General features: G+C 36.6%; 1 protein-coding gene across 1 annotated transcript; it reads right to left on the bottom strand.

Moving 5' to 3' along the window:
* Window positions 1–3637: 3637 nt before the first annotated feature.
* LOC131336606 (L-ascorbate oxidase homolog) lies at window positions 3638–8971 on the bottom strand. Its single transcript, XM_058372515.1, has 9 exons — window positions 8735–8971; window positions 7831–8009; window positions 7420–7529; window positions 6380–6650; window positions 5844–5943; window positions 5377–5722; window positions 4403–4768; window positions 4191–4269; window positions 3638–4080 (listed from the first exon to the last, which is right to left on the bottom strand). Exons 2-9 carry the CDS (start codon window positions 7972–7974, stop codon window positions 3877–3879), a joined length of 1620 nt encoding a protein of 539 aa, XP_058228498.1. The 5' UTR covers window positions 7975–8009; window positions 8735–8971; the 3' UTR covers window positions 3638–3876.
* Between the last annotated feature and the right edge of the window lie 6855 nt (window positions 8972–15826).

Below are 15826 nucleotides of genomic sequence, written 5' to 3'. Positions count from 1 at the left end.
ATCATGAATCTTTATCCCTTAATTTTTAATTCCATGTTTTGTACTATTTGGGGCTTAGGTGGTGGTACGTCTTGGTTTGTTTTTGATGTTACGTTGGTGTTCTATTTGGCGTTTTTTCGGTCTTTTTCGGGTGTCATATTTTGGTTGACTTCTTGGTTTTCTTTGGGTGTGGGCCTCGGGTGACGTATGCTGGTATGTTCGGGATCTTTTTAATTTTTTTTTCTCCCTCAAAAATTAATTAAATCTTTCTTTTTTTTTGGATCAGAGAGAGAGAGAGAGATCTGTGTCTCTACCTCTGCAACCTTTGTCGATAAAAATAAAAATTAGAGACCTGTGTCTCTACCCCTGCAGCCATGTCTGGAATTAATTAAGGATCTGACTCCGTATATATTCCTTTTTAGAGCAACTCCAACCAAGCTTTATAATTATAATTCCAAAATGAAGAATAAATGTAACACATTGAGGAGGAATTTTGTAATTATTTTTATTTTCTTCAATTTTTTGTACTTTACGAGAGAATATTAGATAGAACCAACATCCTTTAGAGAGATTTCGGTCTTTAAATTAACTTTTGGGTTTTCAAAAATGGAGATTGTACCTCCATTTTGAAAATCAAATCTCTAAAAATGACGATGGGTGCATCCTTCCAAAATTTCCCATAAAGTACAAAACAATAAAGAAAAGAGAATAAGTTATAAAATCTCCTTTTAATATGTCACATTTGTTCTCCATTTTGGAGATATAGTGCTTGGTTGGAGTTGCTCTTACCATAATTTTACCGTACACGAAACTTGAGTGGTAGCTCAATTTTGCAATGCAAGGTTTTTCGAGTCAGTTTGCACGCACGCTAGCCCCTTTGGTTCATTTATTAAGTCGGGTGGTTTCTTCTCTGTACTCTTGTTATTCTTGGTAAGTCTCTCATTAACTTAAAGACTTGCCATTTTTCTTGTCTCATTGATACTGAAACTTTGATATATAGCCAAAATCAGTTTTGTGGTAAAATACCTTAAAAATTGGCTAAAACGAACGGTTCAAAACCCTTCCTCCTACACCGCAAGATCATCTCTCTCTCTCTCTCTAGTGCCAAAGTATCGCACACGATTAGGTGACATAAGGTAGCTCATCAGACGATATCCAAATGTGATCAATATAATTTTAGATGTAGAATTGTCCTCAAGGCTCCTTGCAACGATGGAGAATCTCTTTAGATAGCCAATGCCTAGATGTAATTTTCCCATGGAGTCCCAGCTTATGTTGAAAAATTCACTAGCTCGAGGCAAGCTATGTGGGGGCATTCCTGACATGTCATGATGTCCCCCCTCTTATGGGTTGGCAAGTCTCTTGGGCCTGTGACATGGAACTCATTTCACACATGGACAGTTTAGGGGTGTGTACGTATAAGAGTGTATAAAAGGATAATGGGGAACTTCTTTCTTTCAATTACCTGAGGTTGTTCTCTCGTGGTAGCCTTATGTTCAAAAACAATAAATAATATTATACACAAACGTAATTTGTTTTTACGTACCAAATTTGAGTGAGATATATAATTTAGGGGTTGTTTGGCCAAATAAATAAGTCAGGCTTATTTTTTGTCCTTATTCAATTTTTTTTTTATCATTTGTTAGTTTGTGTCGATTTTTTTTGTGAATTATTGCTTCGTGATGACAATAGAAATCTAAAAAAAAATAAAAATTACGATTCTATCCCAAATTATGATCGTAATTTTTTTGAATAAAGATGAAAAAATTAGCTTATTGGCATATATTTTTATCTTTATTCAAAATAAAAATTGGGTTTTGATCGTAAATTTTTACTTTTTAAATTCCTCTCATTATGAAAAAATAATAATCCATAAAAAAAATTGACGAAAAACTAACAAATGCAAAAATTTAATGGAAAATTCTAAAATCAGCCCAATGGATTGACAATAGTAAGTGTGTGAATGTATATTAAAGGGTGTAAAAAGTAAACAGAAATATGTGTTTTTTTTATCTTTTAATGTGCTTATCGTCAGCCCACTGGGCTGACAATAGCAAGACCGAAATTTAATTACATAAGAACGAGAGAGAGAGAGAGAGAGAGAGAGAGAGAGAGAGAGAGAGAGAGAGAGAGAGAGAGAGAGAGAGAGAGAGAGAGAGAGAAGCTATTAGGCCCCGTTCCAGAAACCTTCTTAAAAAATAAGCAGTTTATTTCACATTTTTAAACTCAAAAATAATGTAAATGAAAAATAAATTTTCAATTTTTTTTTTGCATCGTATAAAAAATCTCAACGAGATCTTTCAAACAAGATTCATAGTGCATATTTTTAAATTTCAATAAGTCCCTCATTTTTTAACTTAAAATTGCCTTCTTAAAAAATAAGGGCTTATTTTGAGTTTTGGTAGTAGGCCAAAATAGACGTAATCAACTTTTGGATCAGACCAGGTCAAACCATGTCTCCATTCAAAAGAAAAATACCCATGCATGAAGTATAAATTGGATCAGGTCCAATTAAAGGTACTGAGTTTAGACCATGCATCAAGTATTTTGGTTGGGCTGGGCTGGGCTGGGCTGTATAAAGAAAGCCCATTACTCATTCCAACACGATCGTGATCAATCAAAAAGACCTCATATTAGTCTCCTTTCTTCCAACACCGGTACTAGCTTTGTTTCTTAATTTCTCCAATTTACCAAACTCTCTCTCTCTCTCTCTCTCTCTCTCTCTCTCTCTCATGTTCTCTAATGACCGCAAAAAACAAGAAAATATTACTACTACTTTCTAAAATTTTACAATTTTCACGGAAGAAAACTCAATTAATTGGGACTGTTATTCCTAGATTTTAAGCATATAATGAAAAGAGGATTTTGTGCAGCAACTCGTTCTCGGATTAGGTAGTTTGGTGCATTTCTATATTACGATGTAATCGTTTGCCTCGGGTATGAATGAATGAATGAACTGACTGTTTTCAAAAAAAAAAAATCTTACACCTTGTTTGGTTACCATTTTAGTTTAGTTTTAGTTTAGTTTTTCAATCATTACCTTATTCCTTATATTCCTTTTTTCCACACCTATTGCACAATTAAGCCCTTGTTTTTTTTCCCGTAGTAGCGCTAGAGTTCACCATAAAGGCATAAACTATGTTCAGCAGCTTCAGCTGGTACCCTGTACCCATTTAATTTAACTAACCAACTCATTAAAGTTCCAGCTCCTGATTTTTTGTCGTTGTTGGCAAAAGGTGCACATGTTCATCAACTTGGAATCCAGAATCTTCAACCACTCATTTTAAGTTGTAGGAGTACTAGATTATTGGGTTGGAAGCTCAGCTACTAATTAAAATGCCAGCTATGAAGAGGCATAAAACACCTTTTGATTTCACCCAACCACGGAGGGAGTTAGTCGAGGTGCTCATACGCTAGTCCGGACACCGTTTGCTGTTGAACCCAACAAAAATAGAAAAACAAAAACCTTCTTCGATCGCCTCACATTAATACCAGAGCCAGGACTCCAACAGCTTATTTGTAGGGAAACCTGTTAAAGGTGCCATCTCCCTTGAGGCTAGATTCTGGATCTCTTTCTGACCTGCTTTTGCAAAACTTTACAGGTTTTCAATGGACGCAACAATTATTTAAACACACAATAAAAACGTAGCCATACAACTGAATAAGAAGCCATCAATTAAATTAATTTTCCAATATAAATCCTTGAAAATGATCTCATAATCATTCCATAAAAATAATATTGACCTATAGCTAGCTTAGCCAAAAACTAAATGATCAGCCTACAATTTTCGCAATTTTACAAACCAAGCCGCCTGAATGTATAGAAAACATGTCTTCTCTGCAGTCAAACCCTCATGACCGAAAAAACAGAATGCTGGGTACATATGATCAAGTAAATCATGGGTGGTGTCCAACGGCTTGGCCACAAAGAAGGACATTAGAAGGAATGTCATATTCATTTGCAAGGTTGTGAATTGGGGTGAACACTCTGAGATAGAATTGCTGCCCTAAGTACCGCCTTTCCCATATTGCAGACCTCATATTCCACATGCCTTGGTTGTCCAGAGAGACCAATATGGTGGTCCAAGAATTAGGATACACCTGCGTAACAAACTTAATCGGATCAATATGAGGTGATATGAATGGGAAAATCAGGACATGGACCAAAACACTGAAGATAACCCGTTTTGATGGGCAAATAATTAGGTTACCTGAGCAGTGTGTCTCGTAAGAGCATCGACTAGATTGTATGTTTTCCTACTGGCATCTGACCACTGTCCGGAACCATATCTGGAAAGGCCAATTAATCAGCAAATTAAATATAGTGACGTAAAATGAATGTGATTCTCCACTTATTTCTGTTGTTTTGTACAACTGGTTTTCCGCCAAAATCATGACTGACAAGCAAAGACTAGTAACTCACCCAACAACCCAGAAATCATAACCGTCAAGATGCCACGATTGGATTGCGTTTTCGTTGTTTTGGAAAACAACTTCAATGAAATCATGGAGAGAGACAGGTACAACGGATGTAGCTAGGGATGCAGGGCCTTCAGAGGGAACACTTTGGATCGAATTCATATCAAAGACTCCGGAGATGTTGAAATAATCGGCAAGCTTGAGAGGGGTATCAGAATCAATATAGGAGATCCTGTTAACAGCATATCGCAGATTGCCATTGATAAGAGGTGCTGAGTTGGCAAATACAAAGGTCCTCGTTGTGGTGATCTTTCCGTAATGAAATGACCCTTGCGGATTTGGACGGGCTGCATTTGCTGTCAAGTTCCACCTTCAAGAGAGACAGGAGAGAAGAATTAGTTTACATGCATAAAACATCAGTTTAGTTGGTAAACTGCAGCAACAATAGAGTAACCATGGGATACATTTTTCCTGATTCTTTTTGGCTTGTCAAGGCTACATTGTTCTAATGGAAGCTACAATAAGAGATTGTATAGTGTTTTTGTTCTGGTGAAAAATACAATCAGCAACTATATTTTTGCATATCAATGCTATTGGAGTCCAGCTTTTCTCCATATAGATCTGTCAAAACTAGTACCATGGAATATCCACAAATGAAAAACATTGGAACAAAAAAATAGGACACCCCTGGTTTGAGAGTGGGACTGATCCAAACACATATTCGGATGGTGTAGGTTTCCACCACGTGTTGGGCAGCATGACCTCCGCCAAGGTGTGTGCGCTTCAAAGGTTGTTATAGGTTCGATTTTCTTATTTCAAATTACGATGAGTTTTTAACTTCAAAAGCGGCAATCAGATATAATCTGCAGTTCGCAACTGTCGAACAAGTCTAAATCTCAGGTGTGCACTTTCCTTCAAAAGAGAGTAGCAACTGGACTACTCTCTTAGGACCACATTTTGTATTTTGCTCATACATACCTGAGAGATCTGGCTTGCTGCATAGACCAGTCTATTTCGCTAGTCGGACCAGCAGGCAAAGGTCCTGAAACTGCAGACTGGGAGTTTGTATAGTGTAGGACAGATGTAGCCGTGAGAATACTCTGTGTAAACCTTGTAGATGCAACAACATAGTAGTCCTTCGGAGGCTGATCCAAAGTCACTAGAACAGACATTGATTGGCCAACATGCACGTCAAGAGAATCATACATGTTCTGAACAACATTAGATCCCTCCACTTCAACCAGCTTCATTTTGTGGCCCTGAATCCTAAAATTAAAAGAGGTTGACAAGCCCACGTTTGAAATTCTGAACATGTAGGTGGTTCCTGCAAAGCAAAAGAAAATGAACATTTTTAAATAAAATGAAGTTCTACATGATCAAATAATTGTTCTATAATTAAAACACCATTTGGATTTCGGACAACAAAAGGCAGGTGATGGGCTGACCTGGATCACCGCTGAAGGTAGATTGAGTCTGCCCATTTATAAGGATGCCATCAGGAAAGGGAAGAGATTTGCCCAAGTCCAAATATTGCTGCTGCAATACCTGCCAATTTCCAGACATGTTATTGATAAATGATGAATACTACATGCTAATCCATCCGAGCATCAATATTATGGTTATATCTAGAACCAAATATTAGTGGACTTGACTAATATTGTAAAAGATGATGGATCTCTGGCATCGTGATTATTTATAGGATAAATACCAAGTACACATTTGGAGCACGTATAACCATTCACAACTGGATTCTAAAAAGGAATAAGTGTACGCTATGAATTGTAAAGCAGACAATAGCGGCTTTCTGAGACAACATCAATGATAGCGCAATACCAGATTGGGATTAAGGTCATTTAACTAGCTCCATCGTAAAGTTTCACAAACGCAAGAACAACAAACTAGACCAGATAAAAAGTGGCCATGTGAACTAAAAGATGCAAAAGTTCATCCTATATACGCATCAACTATAGATATTCCTCACCTTATGGCTGGTCTTAAACCAATCACCAATAAGAAGAGTAAAATCCTGAGCAGGCTTCGGGTATGGTACAGGGATAACAGATCTTGCATATACATTTAGTCCTCCAAACCCTCCAGCAGCTTTGTGCATTAGAGTTGATGGAAAGTATGAGTAGGTTCCAATCTGATCTTTAGTTTGGAACTTGTAAGTGTAGTTCGAGTTAGGAGGGATAGGGCAATTAGTCCCTAACACACCATCTTGCCACGAGTTCTTCCTCTGCTTGATTCCATTCCTAGAAATGCACGAGTACTATTGTAAGATTCTAAATGCCACCGACATGAACAGGAATTAATGGATCAAAAAGTACATTAAATTAGCTAAGTAATGTTTAGCACTATCATTTTTCTCACAAATTAGGATATTCCTATTGTTTTACATTTTTAAAGCAGCATATTCAGCAACTTAATGGTACGCTCATCCCAAATTCAAGGACATAATGGTGAAAGATAGAAACTTAGGTTGAATTTTCATGCCAACTATATTTTGTGGCTTTTCTTTACTATTCACCACCGGTTTATAACCTTAATCTATTTTTTCCCAAATTTATCATCAATTATTGTAAATTTGTTCCACTATAATTCTGTCAAGGTTTGGTTTCTAAACTTTCAGATCATCAAAAACATTACACTCGTGGAGGCCGTTAATATTCCCATGGTCACCAACAAATCCCAGATAATGCTGCTGTTTTGCCCTTGTCAACAAATCATTTGCCATTTTGCAATTTGTGCATATCAGAACAAGCAAATAGTTGGAATGACTTATGAAACAGCTGGGAAAAGTATGGAAGTTGTAAGTTTGTGCCAACTTTGTAAGCTTAGGGGTAGAAGTATAACAGATAATGGATTCAGTTAGGAAAATATGTAACAAGTGCTTATGAGTTCCAAGTTCAAATATGAAAAAGGGAATTCTATCAGTTAATCAACCATATGAATACCATAATGAAACTTAAAGAAAATGCAGCCTAAAACAAAAGATGGACTTGCAAAGTGAGAGGGACTTACCATGTCAAGAGAAAAGGGTCATCCAGATTATTGATGACATTGATGATAAGGTTGTTGTTAGTGACAGCATCTAGTCTAGGTCCAGGGAATTGCCCATTTATAAGGATGACCTTCAAACATTAAAGACTACAACTTCAGAAATTATGTAACAGCTATGCTATTGACAGCCCACTGAGTTGTCAATAAATCAAGAAGAATACAGGAAAAAAAACACAATTTTTAATTCATTTTAAACACTTTTCGAGGTTCTTTTTACAAATAGAAAATTGTATTTTTTTGTTTTTCCCTTGCCTTTTGACACAGCCCATTGGGTTGTTACTAGCATTTTTCATTACGTAACTACTTGAGGAGCATAACTATATCATGACAATTCATCAGGGAATTGAAGAAGAAGTTCGTCACGAAGCCGACCTGTTGAGGAACACCCAGAGGTGAAGCTGTTCCGTAAGTGACAGTCCATGTGTAGAAGAAATAAGGATCTTCCGCTTTTACCATACAAACACTAAAGAGAGCAAGAGCAACAAAGATTGAACGGAGTAAAACTGTCCTTCCCATTTGAAGCAGCAGAAGTAACACCAAAGCTCTTGAATCTAAAGACAAAATGAGAACACATCCACACAAGACATTAAAAAACCCAGACGCAAGTATAGCAAGACCAGATCTTCAAAAGCAAAATTAACTTCTCTAAATGCAAATGGCCTTTGATAAACAGAACCAAACCCAGATAGGTAAATGTAGTAAGAGTGCTTTCCCCATTGTCGCAGCAGCGAGAGAAAAAGCCAAGGAATCAATTCCTCTCCGTATCCCAGCTCTCCATACTCTCCTTATGGCTCACACTCCCGAGCTGACACCGAGAATCGGAACTGTACATCTTGTTGAACTCGCATTCTCAAGAATGGGAGCCATTAAGGAGAAGAGAGTAGGGAGAGATGGAGCATGGAGAGGAATTGATCCCAAAAGGCCAAATCTTTTGCATATGCACAAACCAAAAATGAGACTGTACCCATAGTGGACACGGGACACCTAGAACCAAAATTCAAAAATGGAAAATCCAGATCTCCAAACGAGTAACTAGGCGATACCCATTGTCGAGCAAGCATGTTTTCACATAAGAAAGAAGGCATTATGCATACACAAGCAAACCCACATGGGAAAAAAAATTCGTTTGACCGAAAAAGAAAAAAAAACCCGCATGGGAATGCTTGGATTCTTGGATAGATTTCAAAAGACTGACAAGTACAAAAAGCAGGGCAAAATCATCACCAGATCCAAAACGAAAAAAGAAAACAAAATGAGAGGAGAAATGGGAACGTACCGAGGACAAGTTTCTCTATTCCACAAAAATGGAAAGAACGATGAGAAGAAAAAATACACTCCCTCCCTCTCTCTCTCTCTCTCTCTCTATATGTATGTCTAAACTGTATCTCTCCCTGTTGACTAGTTCACAGTCGACATGAGTCTACATCTCTGCATAATATATACACATTTATGGGTATATATGAATGTTGAGCGGTGAGGGTTAAATTAGTAAAAAAAAAATTATGGGAATCCAAAGGGGTTGTGGGTGTTAGCTGGCAGTGAGCTCATACTTTGGAGGGAGGGTTTGACGCGTTACCGCGTAATAACTAACCCACGTTCATGTTCATACTACTGCTACTGATTAGTCTTTTCTTTTCTTTTCTTTTTGGGGGAAAGAGTGAAGGTGAAGGAATTAACTGTCGGACGTCGGAAACGTGCATCCCTTGAATCTCGCCGTTGCTTACGGATAATAATAGTGGAGTAGTACGAGCTTAGAGCATCCGCAATGGCAATAATCAAAATCAATAATCAAAATGTGTCACGTCAGTATTTGATTATTCATTTAGTTTATAATCAAACTTAACAAGCTTACTTCCACATTGGTTATTTTTGCATCCCTATAAAAAAAAACCCCACAATACGCAATGCACCTATGTTTAATTGCAAACAGGTTCTAATCACGCCCCCGACCAAACCAAATTATTCGTTTCGATGAGATGATTTTAATGTGGGGTGTTTTTTAGTTTTAAGTTTGGTTATTGGGTTTGGTTATTGAGTTTTGGTTATTGGTAAAAATTGTTAAGTTCAGTTATGGAATGAGTGGAATTTGATTATTTGTTAAAAGACTTGTAATTTTGCTTATTACAATGTGAGGTATTTTTTTAACATTGTTGTTAAATTTACTTATCTATATTAATTTGCTTATTACAATGTGGATGCTCTTAGAGCAAGAAGTTTTAATAAGTGTGATTATTTGGTGCTCCTCGCACTCCAGGCATCACCATCACACATTTGAGGTGAAACTCATATTTTAAGGCTTGTTTTGGCTCAATAAGTTAAACTGACATTTTTTTTCTTTATTTTAAAAAATTCGCATCAAATTTTTGTGACTTGTTAATTTGTTTCGTCGAGAGGAATCGAAAAAGTAAAAAAAATTATGATCAAAACTCACAATTTTTTGAATACATTAAGTCAAAAATACTAGTGTCTTTTTGGCTTATTTTTGTTTTTATTCGAAAAATTATGAGTTTCAATCATAATTTTTTACTTTTCCGATTCTTCTCTCGTAGAGAAGAATCAGTAAGTCACAAAAGTTTTAACACAAAACAAATAAGTGTGAAAAAAATTGAATAAAGACAACAACAAAAAATCACTTAACTTATTGAGCCAAAACGAGAAGTCTTGGATCCTGCGTGAATCTATGTTGGAGGAGGCCTTTTAAGCACCACAAGACTGTGCTCTAAAAATAATTAATAATTTCTCAGTTAATAAATCGACGAGGTTTTAAAATCTCAATTAGGATCTTGAAGTAAATACTTTTACGAAATTACTCCTACATCCACCGGGAAAGTAGTCCTCCAAAAATGCATTACCGGGTATGGTGATTAGTGCACTCGGTAAATTTGACCAAAATTTCATGTTCATTAGCTAAACAGTTTAGTTTACAAAGTTCCCTAAGTAGATCGTCCATGAAAAAAAATTTGGAATATTGGTCAAAAATCATTTGTAATTTTGGATAATGCTCGTTATTACTTAAAATATAGATGGTCAGCATGATTTAGAAAATGAAAGGTAAGAAAAATCTATCTTGATTATCAACTCCTACTCAAATTAAATTTTTACAGTTGGACTATGTTTTGATGATCGAAATTTTCAGTAGGAGTATGAATAGGATTATTAGGAATCAAATTTTCGAGAATTTTATTGAGTAGGAATAAGAATATGATTAGTAGGAAGTAAATTTCTTGGAATACAGTACCACCTGAAGTAATTTCGTTCCGGTATTTGGATTAATTTAGTAATCTTATTTTGGAATCAATTATTTTGGAAATTTACCGAAGTCAGCATTTCCTTTTGCATTGGTTGAGCCAAGAATCTAAAGATTGGAGGGATAAGATTCTCACTCAATCTGGTAATGTGATTTTTGGTTGGATGTTTCATTAGAAATCACTGTCCTATTTTTGTCTCCCAAATGTGGAAATCTTGAAAGTATGGCATCATATTTCTATAGTCATTCTTTTCAAACGTCAGAATCATGAAAGTATGATGTCACATTCTCATTCCTCTTCAACATTCATGTCATTCAGACTGAGCGTTGCGTAGTGTATTATGAACTCAATAAACTAAAACGGTGGCGGATCCAAAAAGGAAAAAGATAAAGTAAATGGTGCATGCGCATCATGAGACAAAGATTAGAGTGAAACCGCCAGGGTGTATTGGTCCAGTACCACCTCCAGGTCCTCCACCCCCCACCAACCACCGGCACCGGTACTCCCCAACTCACACATCAATATTCTTATAGTCGTGTATGCTAAGGAGAAAATCATTGTTGTCAAAATACACACATCAATCTATTTTCTCCTAGGAGCACTACAATACGGTCTAGGTTCTGATTCATTCAACCAAAAATGATGTAGGACGGCGGGGGAGGCCGCCGCCTCCTCCCCCATTCTACTCTTCCCCCTCGTCCCTCCTCACTTCTCTCTCCTCTCACCGTCTGTGCCTCCAAGCCCTAGCTTTGGGGCGGCGGTCTTGTAGTACGGCGAGGACCCCGCGCCGGCGTGGCCGGCTTTTGGTGGCTCCCTTGGCTTGTCTCCTGCCCGGCGTCTTCAGATCTGGTCTTCTTGGGCCTTTAGTGAGTTAATAAGATGTGCGGTTGGGCTTGGGATTTTTTTGTTTGTTTCGTTCTTTTCCGGCTGGTTTCAGTCCGGCCTGTTTACCGGCCTAGTCCGGTCTGTTACCGGTCTAGGTTTCCCCAAGATTTGAGTTGGGGTCCGGTCCGTTTGGGATTCTTTAGTATCTAGACCGGCCTAGATTGGTTTTCATCTGACGATTTCGCCGGTCTTGTTTCTACAAGGCGTGCCTGTGTCGAAGTCTGGATAGTTTTGGCTCATTCTTGTATTTTTTTGATGAAATCTGTATTGCCTTCGGGCTTTGTTATTGAAATGAATTGATTGTGCTAAAAAAATATATATATATCTATTTTCTCCTCAGTATCTATCTTGTACAGTAGTATCCCTATGGACAAATAAAGCTTTGTGGAACTCTGTATGCACCCACACAAGATCACCGTGGAGCCGTTATTGGTAGTTAACTACCAATCAGGAATTAAGAATTCATAATCAAGATACGCTTTTGTTTGCATAGTTAACCGGTGTGTTCCGTTAACTAAAATAAGTACTTACTTATTTCTCAAATAATTAAGTACTTATTTTTTTAATTAAAAGTAATGTGTTGTGAGAAAATGACATATCTCGTAAAACAGAAAATAAATACTTAAAAAATAAGAATCTTAACAGAACGGAGCTTTAACGCTTAGAGTTGTATCTAGGTGTAGCGAGATTATAGATTCATCTTTTATAGAGGGGATGTTGATCTACTTGAGAACCAATTCTAAAATGGATTCTTTTAAATGCATTAACAAAATGATAAATTAAAGAATGGAGAATTCAAAAATCACCTTTGAAAATGAGCTTCTTCGGAGTCCCAATAGAAATTCACCCACTAGCTAACTGCAAATTTGTTTTGCACATTACTATTACTTAAAAAAACCTTTCGATATTCTCAGTATAATTCAAAATTTTACAATATACAATCTAAAATATAACTAGCTCAACTTAACCACATTTGCGGCACACATGGGTAATGTAGTTTTTAAAAATACAAAAAGAAAGAGAGATACGGAGTAAATTGGAAAAGAAAAGTAAACAGTAAAGCAAAAAAGGTAGGGTGTGTGGGACCCAGAGTGGAAAAAAGCAAGTAATTAAGAAAAACAACACCGTGGCCCAAACCAAAGCATGGAAAATTGTTGCATGAACTGGATTCTGGGCCTACCAGGAGCGCTATATGACTAATATTGTTGGCTTTTATTATACGGCAAAATATTGGTTATCCAATTGAAGAAGATTACTACTATTTTAAATTTAGACAGTTATTCGAAGGGCTGTACAATTACATTTGGGAGCAATGAGGTATTATTGTGAAATCATTATTCTTAGAGTGAAAGATATAATTAACACTTTACTGAAACTTGAAAAACAGTACTTCAACATTACATAATTTTTTCAGACATGCACGTCTCAAAAATATGGAAGCTTACCCTCCGAGAGTGGACGATAGGATCAATTAATGTGCGCTTAAAATTAGCCCGGACAACTGAAAACAATTGAAGTTCATTATTGGATGAATTTATTTAATCTAGAGGCAGAAGTTGTATTTTATTTTATTCTTTGAGAGATTTGCAGAGGGAGGCAGGAAAGTTGGGAAGAAAGATTCATCCATGCATGTGAGGTGTCGGTTCAGTGGGTAGGTAAGTTGTGGGCACCACCCGCATTCACTCTCCCGCGTTTTACTGCAGAGTATATATACTGTATATTTTTCTATACAGACATGTAAATACAAATTTCCTTTTATGCCCTTTCTCCTTTTCTTTTAAAGTTGATGGGCAGCAACTATTGGACCAGTGTAACGCCATTTTTTTTTTTGGAACTACAGTACTTTAACAACGCTGCTAACCTCACAGAATCTGTGTATAGATTTTGTTGTGGGGCCTACCATAGATCCCACATAAATAATTCGAGTCGTTCATTAAATGTAAATTTTTTTTTCAAGAGTGCCCACTAAAAAAATAGCTCAATCTAATACTTATCGGTGCTCGATGCAATCATCAAAATTTTCATTTAGGTTTTCGGATAATGAAATGTTAGATGATTGAATCGAGCACATATAGGTATTAAATTGAGCTGATTTACCGCGGAAGGCCCTTGAAAAAATATTTTACTTTTAATATACGATTTGGATCATTTGTGTGAAACTTATGGTGAACCTCACAACAAAATATGTGCACAATCTGTGCACAAATTGTCTGTGTAAACAAACTTATTGTATTTTAAGGCCCTTCTCCTAGACCTAGAGACTAGAGTTATCTAGAAGATTTCAAATCAGACAAAACTTTTCCTTAAGTCTACTGCCAAACTTGAATTCCAAAAATGATGGAGGGTATTTTTGGAAATCTATTACAATTTATAGCAATCATTTGGTAACCTTAAAAAGTTGAAAGCCTGAGGTTGGACCAACAAATTGGAACAAAAAAAGTATATAAATTGCACATTGTCTCACAATACATTAACTAAGCAGAACGACACCTACGTACGACTGTGTTTATAAACAAATACTCCTAAAATTATTCTTCTTTCGGTGCATGCTTCGGAAAGTAAAACCTGGTACTTATTCAAATGCTTGCTTCAAGCTACCTTCTCCAGAAATTTGCCGCGATCGATAAAACCGGAACTATCTACAGATGGTGCCTCGATCTTAAGCAATGAAAAAAGTAATCTACATATGCTGATGCCTAAACCGACATGCTTTACACTAATTACTCCACTTTCGAGTCACCTCCCTTATACTCATGAGTATGTTGATTAATTGGAAGAACGTTCGACTTTTGCATGCAAACACCCATGACATGCACGCAAGCCGTGGCGGTTTCTGGATTTTACAGGAAGGTGTTGAAAAATCACTTCGATTCAACTAGTTCTGTTACCCATTTATTATCCACAAGATCTCATATATTATCTACGGTGCGATAAAAAAAAAAAAAAGAATTGTTGTCACGAGTTCTCATATTATCAGCTAAGAAAGATTAAACTGGTAGACTATTTCTCTACTATCTTTTTTGGCGGAAAATTGATGCGAATAGGTTGCTTGCCATGGACCTTTTTCGAGATATATTGAATTCCTCTTATTTTGCTCCTAGCATTAGAATAATACAACAAGATTTTTTTTTTTTGTTGTAGTCATGAATCCAAATGAAAATTGTTCAAGTCAACAAGAATCTACTTAAGAAATCCGTGAGTGACTACCCAATCAAATCAAATTTACTTTGAAGTGCATTTTCAAAAGCAAGTTTTCGGTTTCTTTTTTTTCAGACAACAATGTTCTTCGATAACTTGAGTTTTTGACATTCGATAGATATAGATTTTTGCACGAATGATTTACTCGTTGAGTTTTGTAAATTGAGCCATGAGGATCAAAAAATTTAGCTCATAATGAAACTCGTTTCGGATCAAATTGAGCCATGGGCAGATTACAAAGGTTCTATCTTGTGACCGCAAACTTCAACAATGTGACCGCAAACTTTAATCTTGTATTCTTGTCACCGCAAATTTCAATGTCATGGATGCAAACTTTCGTCCTGGTGGCTGCGAACTTCAACGTCATGGCCCCAGACTTTATCCTTTTGGCCGTGAATTTCAACGTCATTGCCACAAACTTTAACTATGAGCCGCGAACTTTGATCTTATGGTCACAAGATCATACTTTAAGGCCACAACGCTATACTTACTGAATTTCCAAAGAGGGCTAGCTTCTTCGGCATCTAAACGTTTTCCACCCATGGCTCCTGCACGCAAGCTTCCAAAAGAGCTAAAGAACCATGTGGAGTTGAACGAATTTTCCACTCCCAATTAAACTAGTATAGTAATTTGCAAGACATTTAGGTTCCGTTTGTTTGGGTGTAAAATGTTTTTCCGTAAAATGTTTTACCTATTTTTCGGTGTTTGGTTGTGTAAAAAATTGAGAAAATAATATTTTACATGTAAAACACCTTTCATTAATTGGATGAAAATGACTATCCTTAAATGTTCGTAAGTTGTTTTCCGAAATGAACCCGCTGCCTTTTACTACAATTAATTCTCACTGTTCAGTTTTCTCGATCATTAGTGCTTACTCACATTCAATTTCAATAATTTTTAGATCTCTCCACAACCCACCACCTCCCCCCCCCCCCCCCCCCCCCCCCTCTATATACTATTTTGTTGATTTCTGAAAATATTTTTCAAGTGCCAACCAAACACCGAAAAATAAAATTTTGAAGTTTGTTTTCTGAAAA

Source organism: Rhododendron vialii, chromosome 8a (genome assembly GCF_030253575.1).
Source record: "Rhododendron vialii isolate Sample 1 chromosome 8a, ASM3025357v1".
Lineage (NCBI taxonomy): Eukaryota > Viridiplantae > Streptophyta > Magnoliopsida > Ericales > Ericaceae > Rhododendron > Rhododendron vialii.
Note: the sequence above shows the minus strand (reverse complement) of the source record. Positions and strands in the feature narration are given on the sequence as shown.

Bases quoted from the DNA above. Each gene is read 5' to 3' on its own strand.
- LOC131336606 (XM_058372515.1), bottom strand. From the start codon at position 7,974: ATGGGAAGGACAGTTTTACTCCGTTCAATCTTTGTTGCTCTTGCTCTC. The intron at 6,651-7,419 runs GTAAGTCCCTCT...GTGCATTTCTAG, and splicing joins GACCCTTTTCTCTTGACATG to GAATGGAATCAAGCAGAGGA. The intron at 5,723-5,843 runs GTCAGCCCATCA...TTTGCTTTGCAG, and splicing joins TACCTTCAGCGGTGATCCAG to GAACCACCTACATGTTCAGA.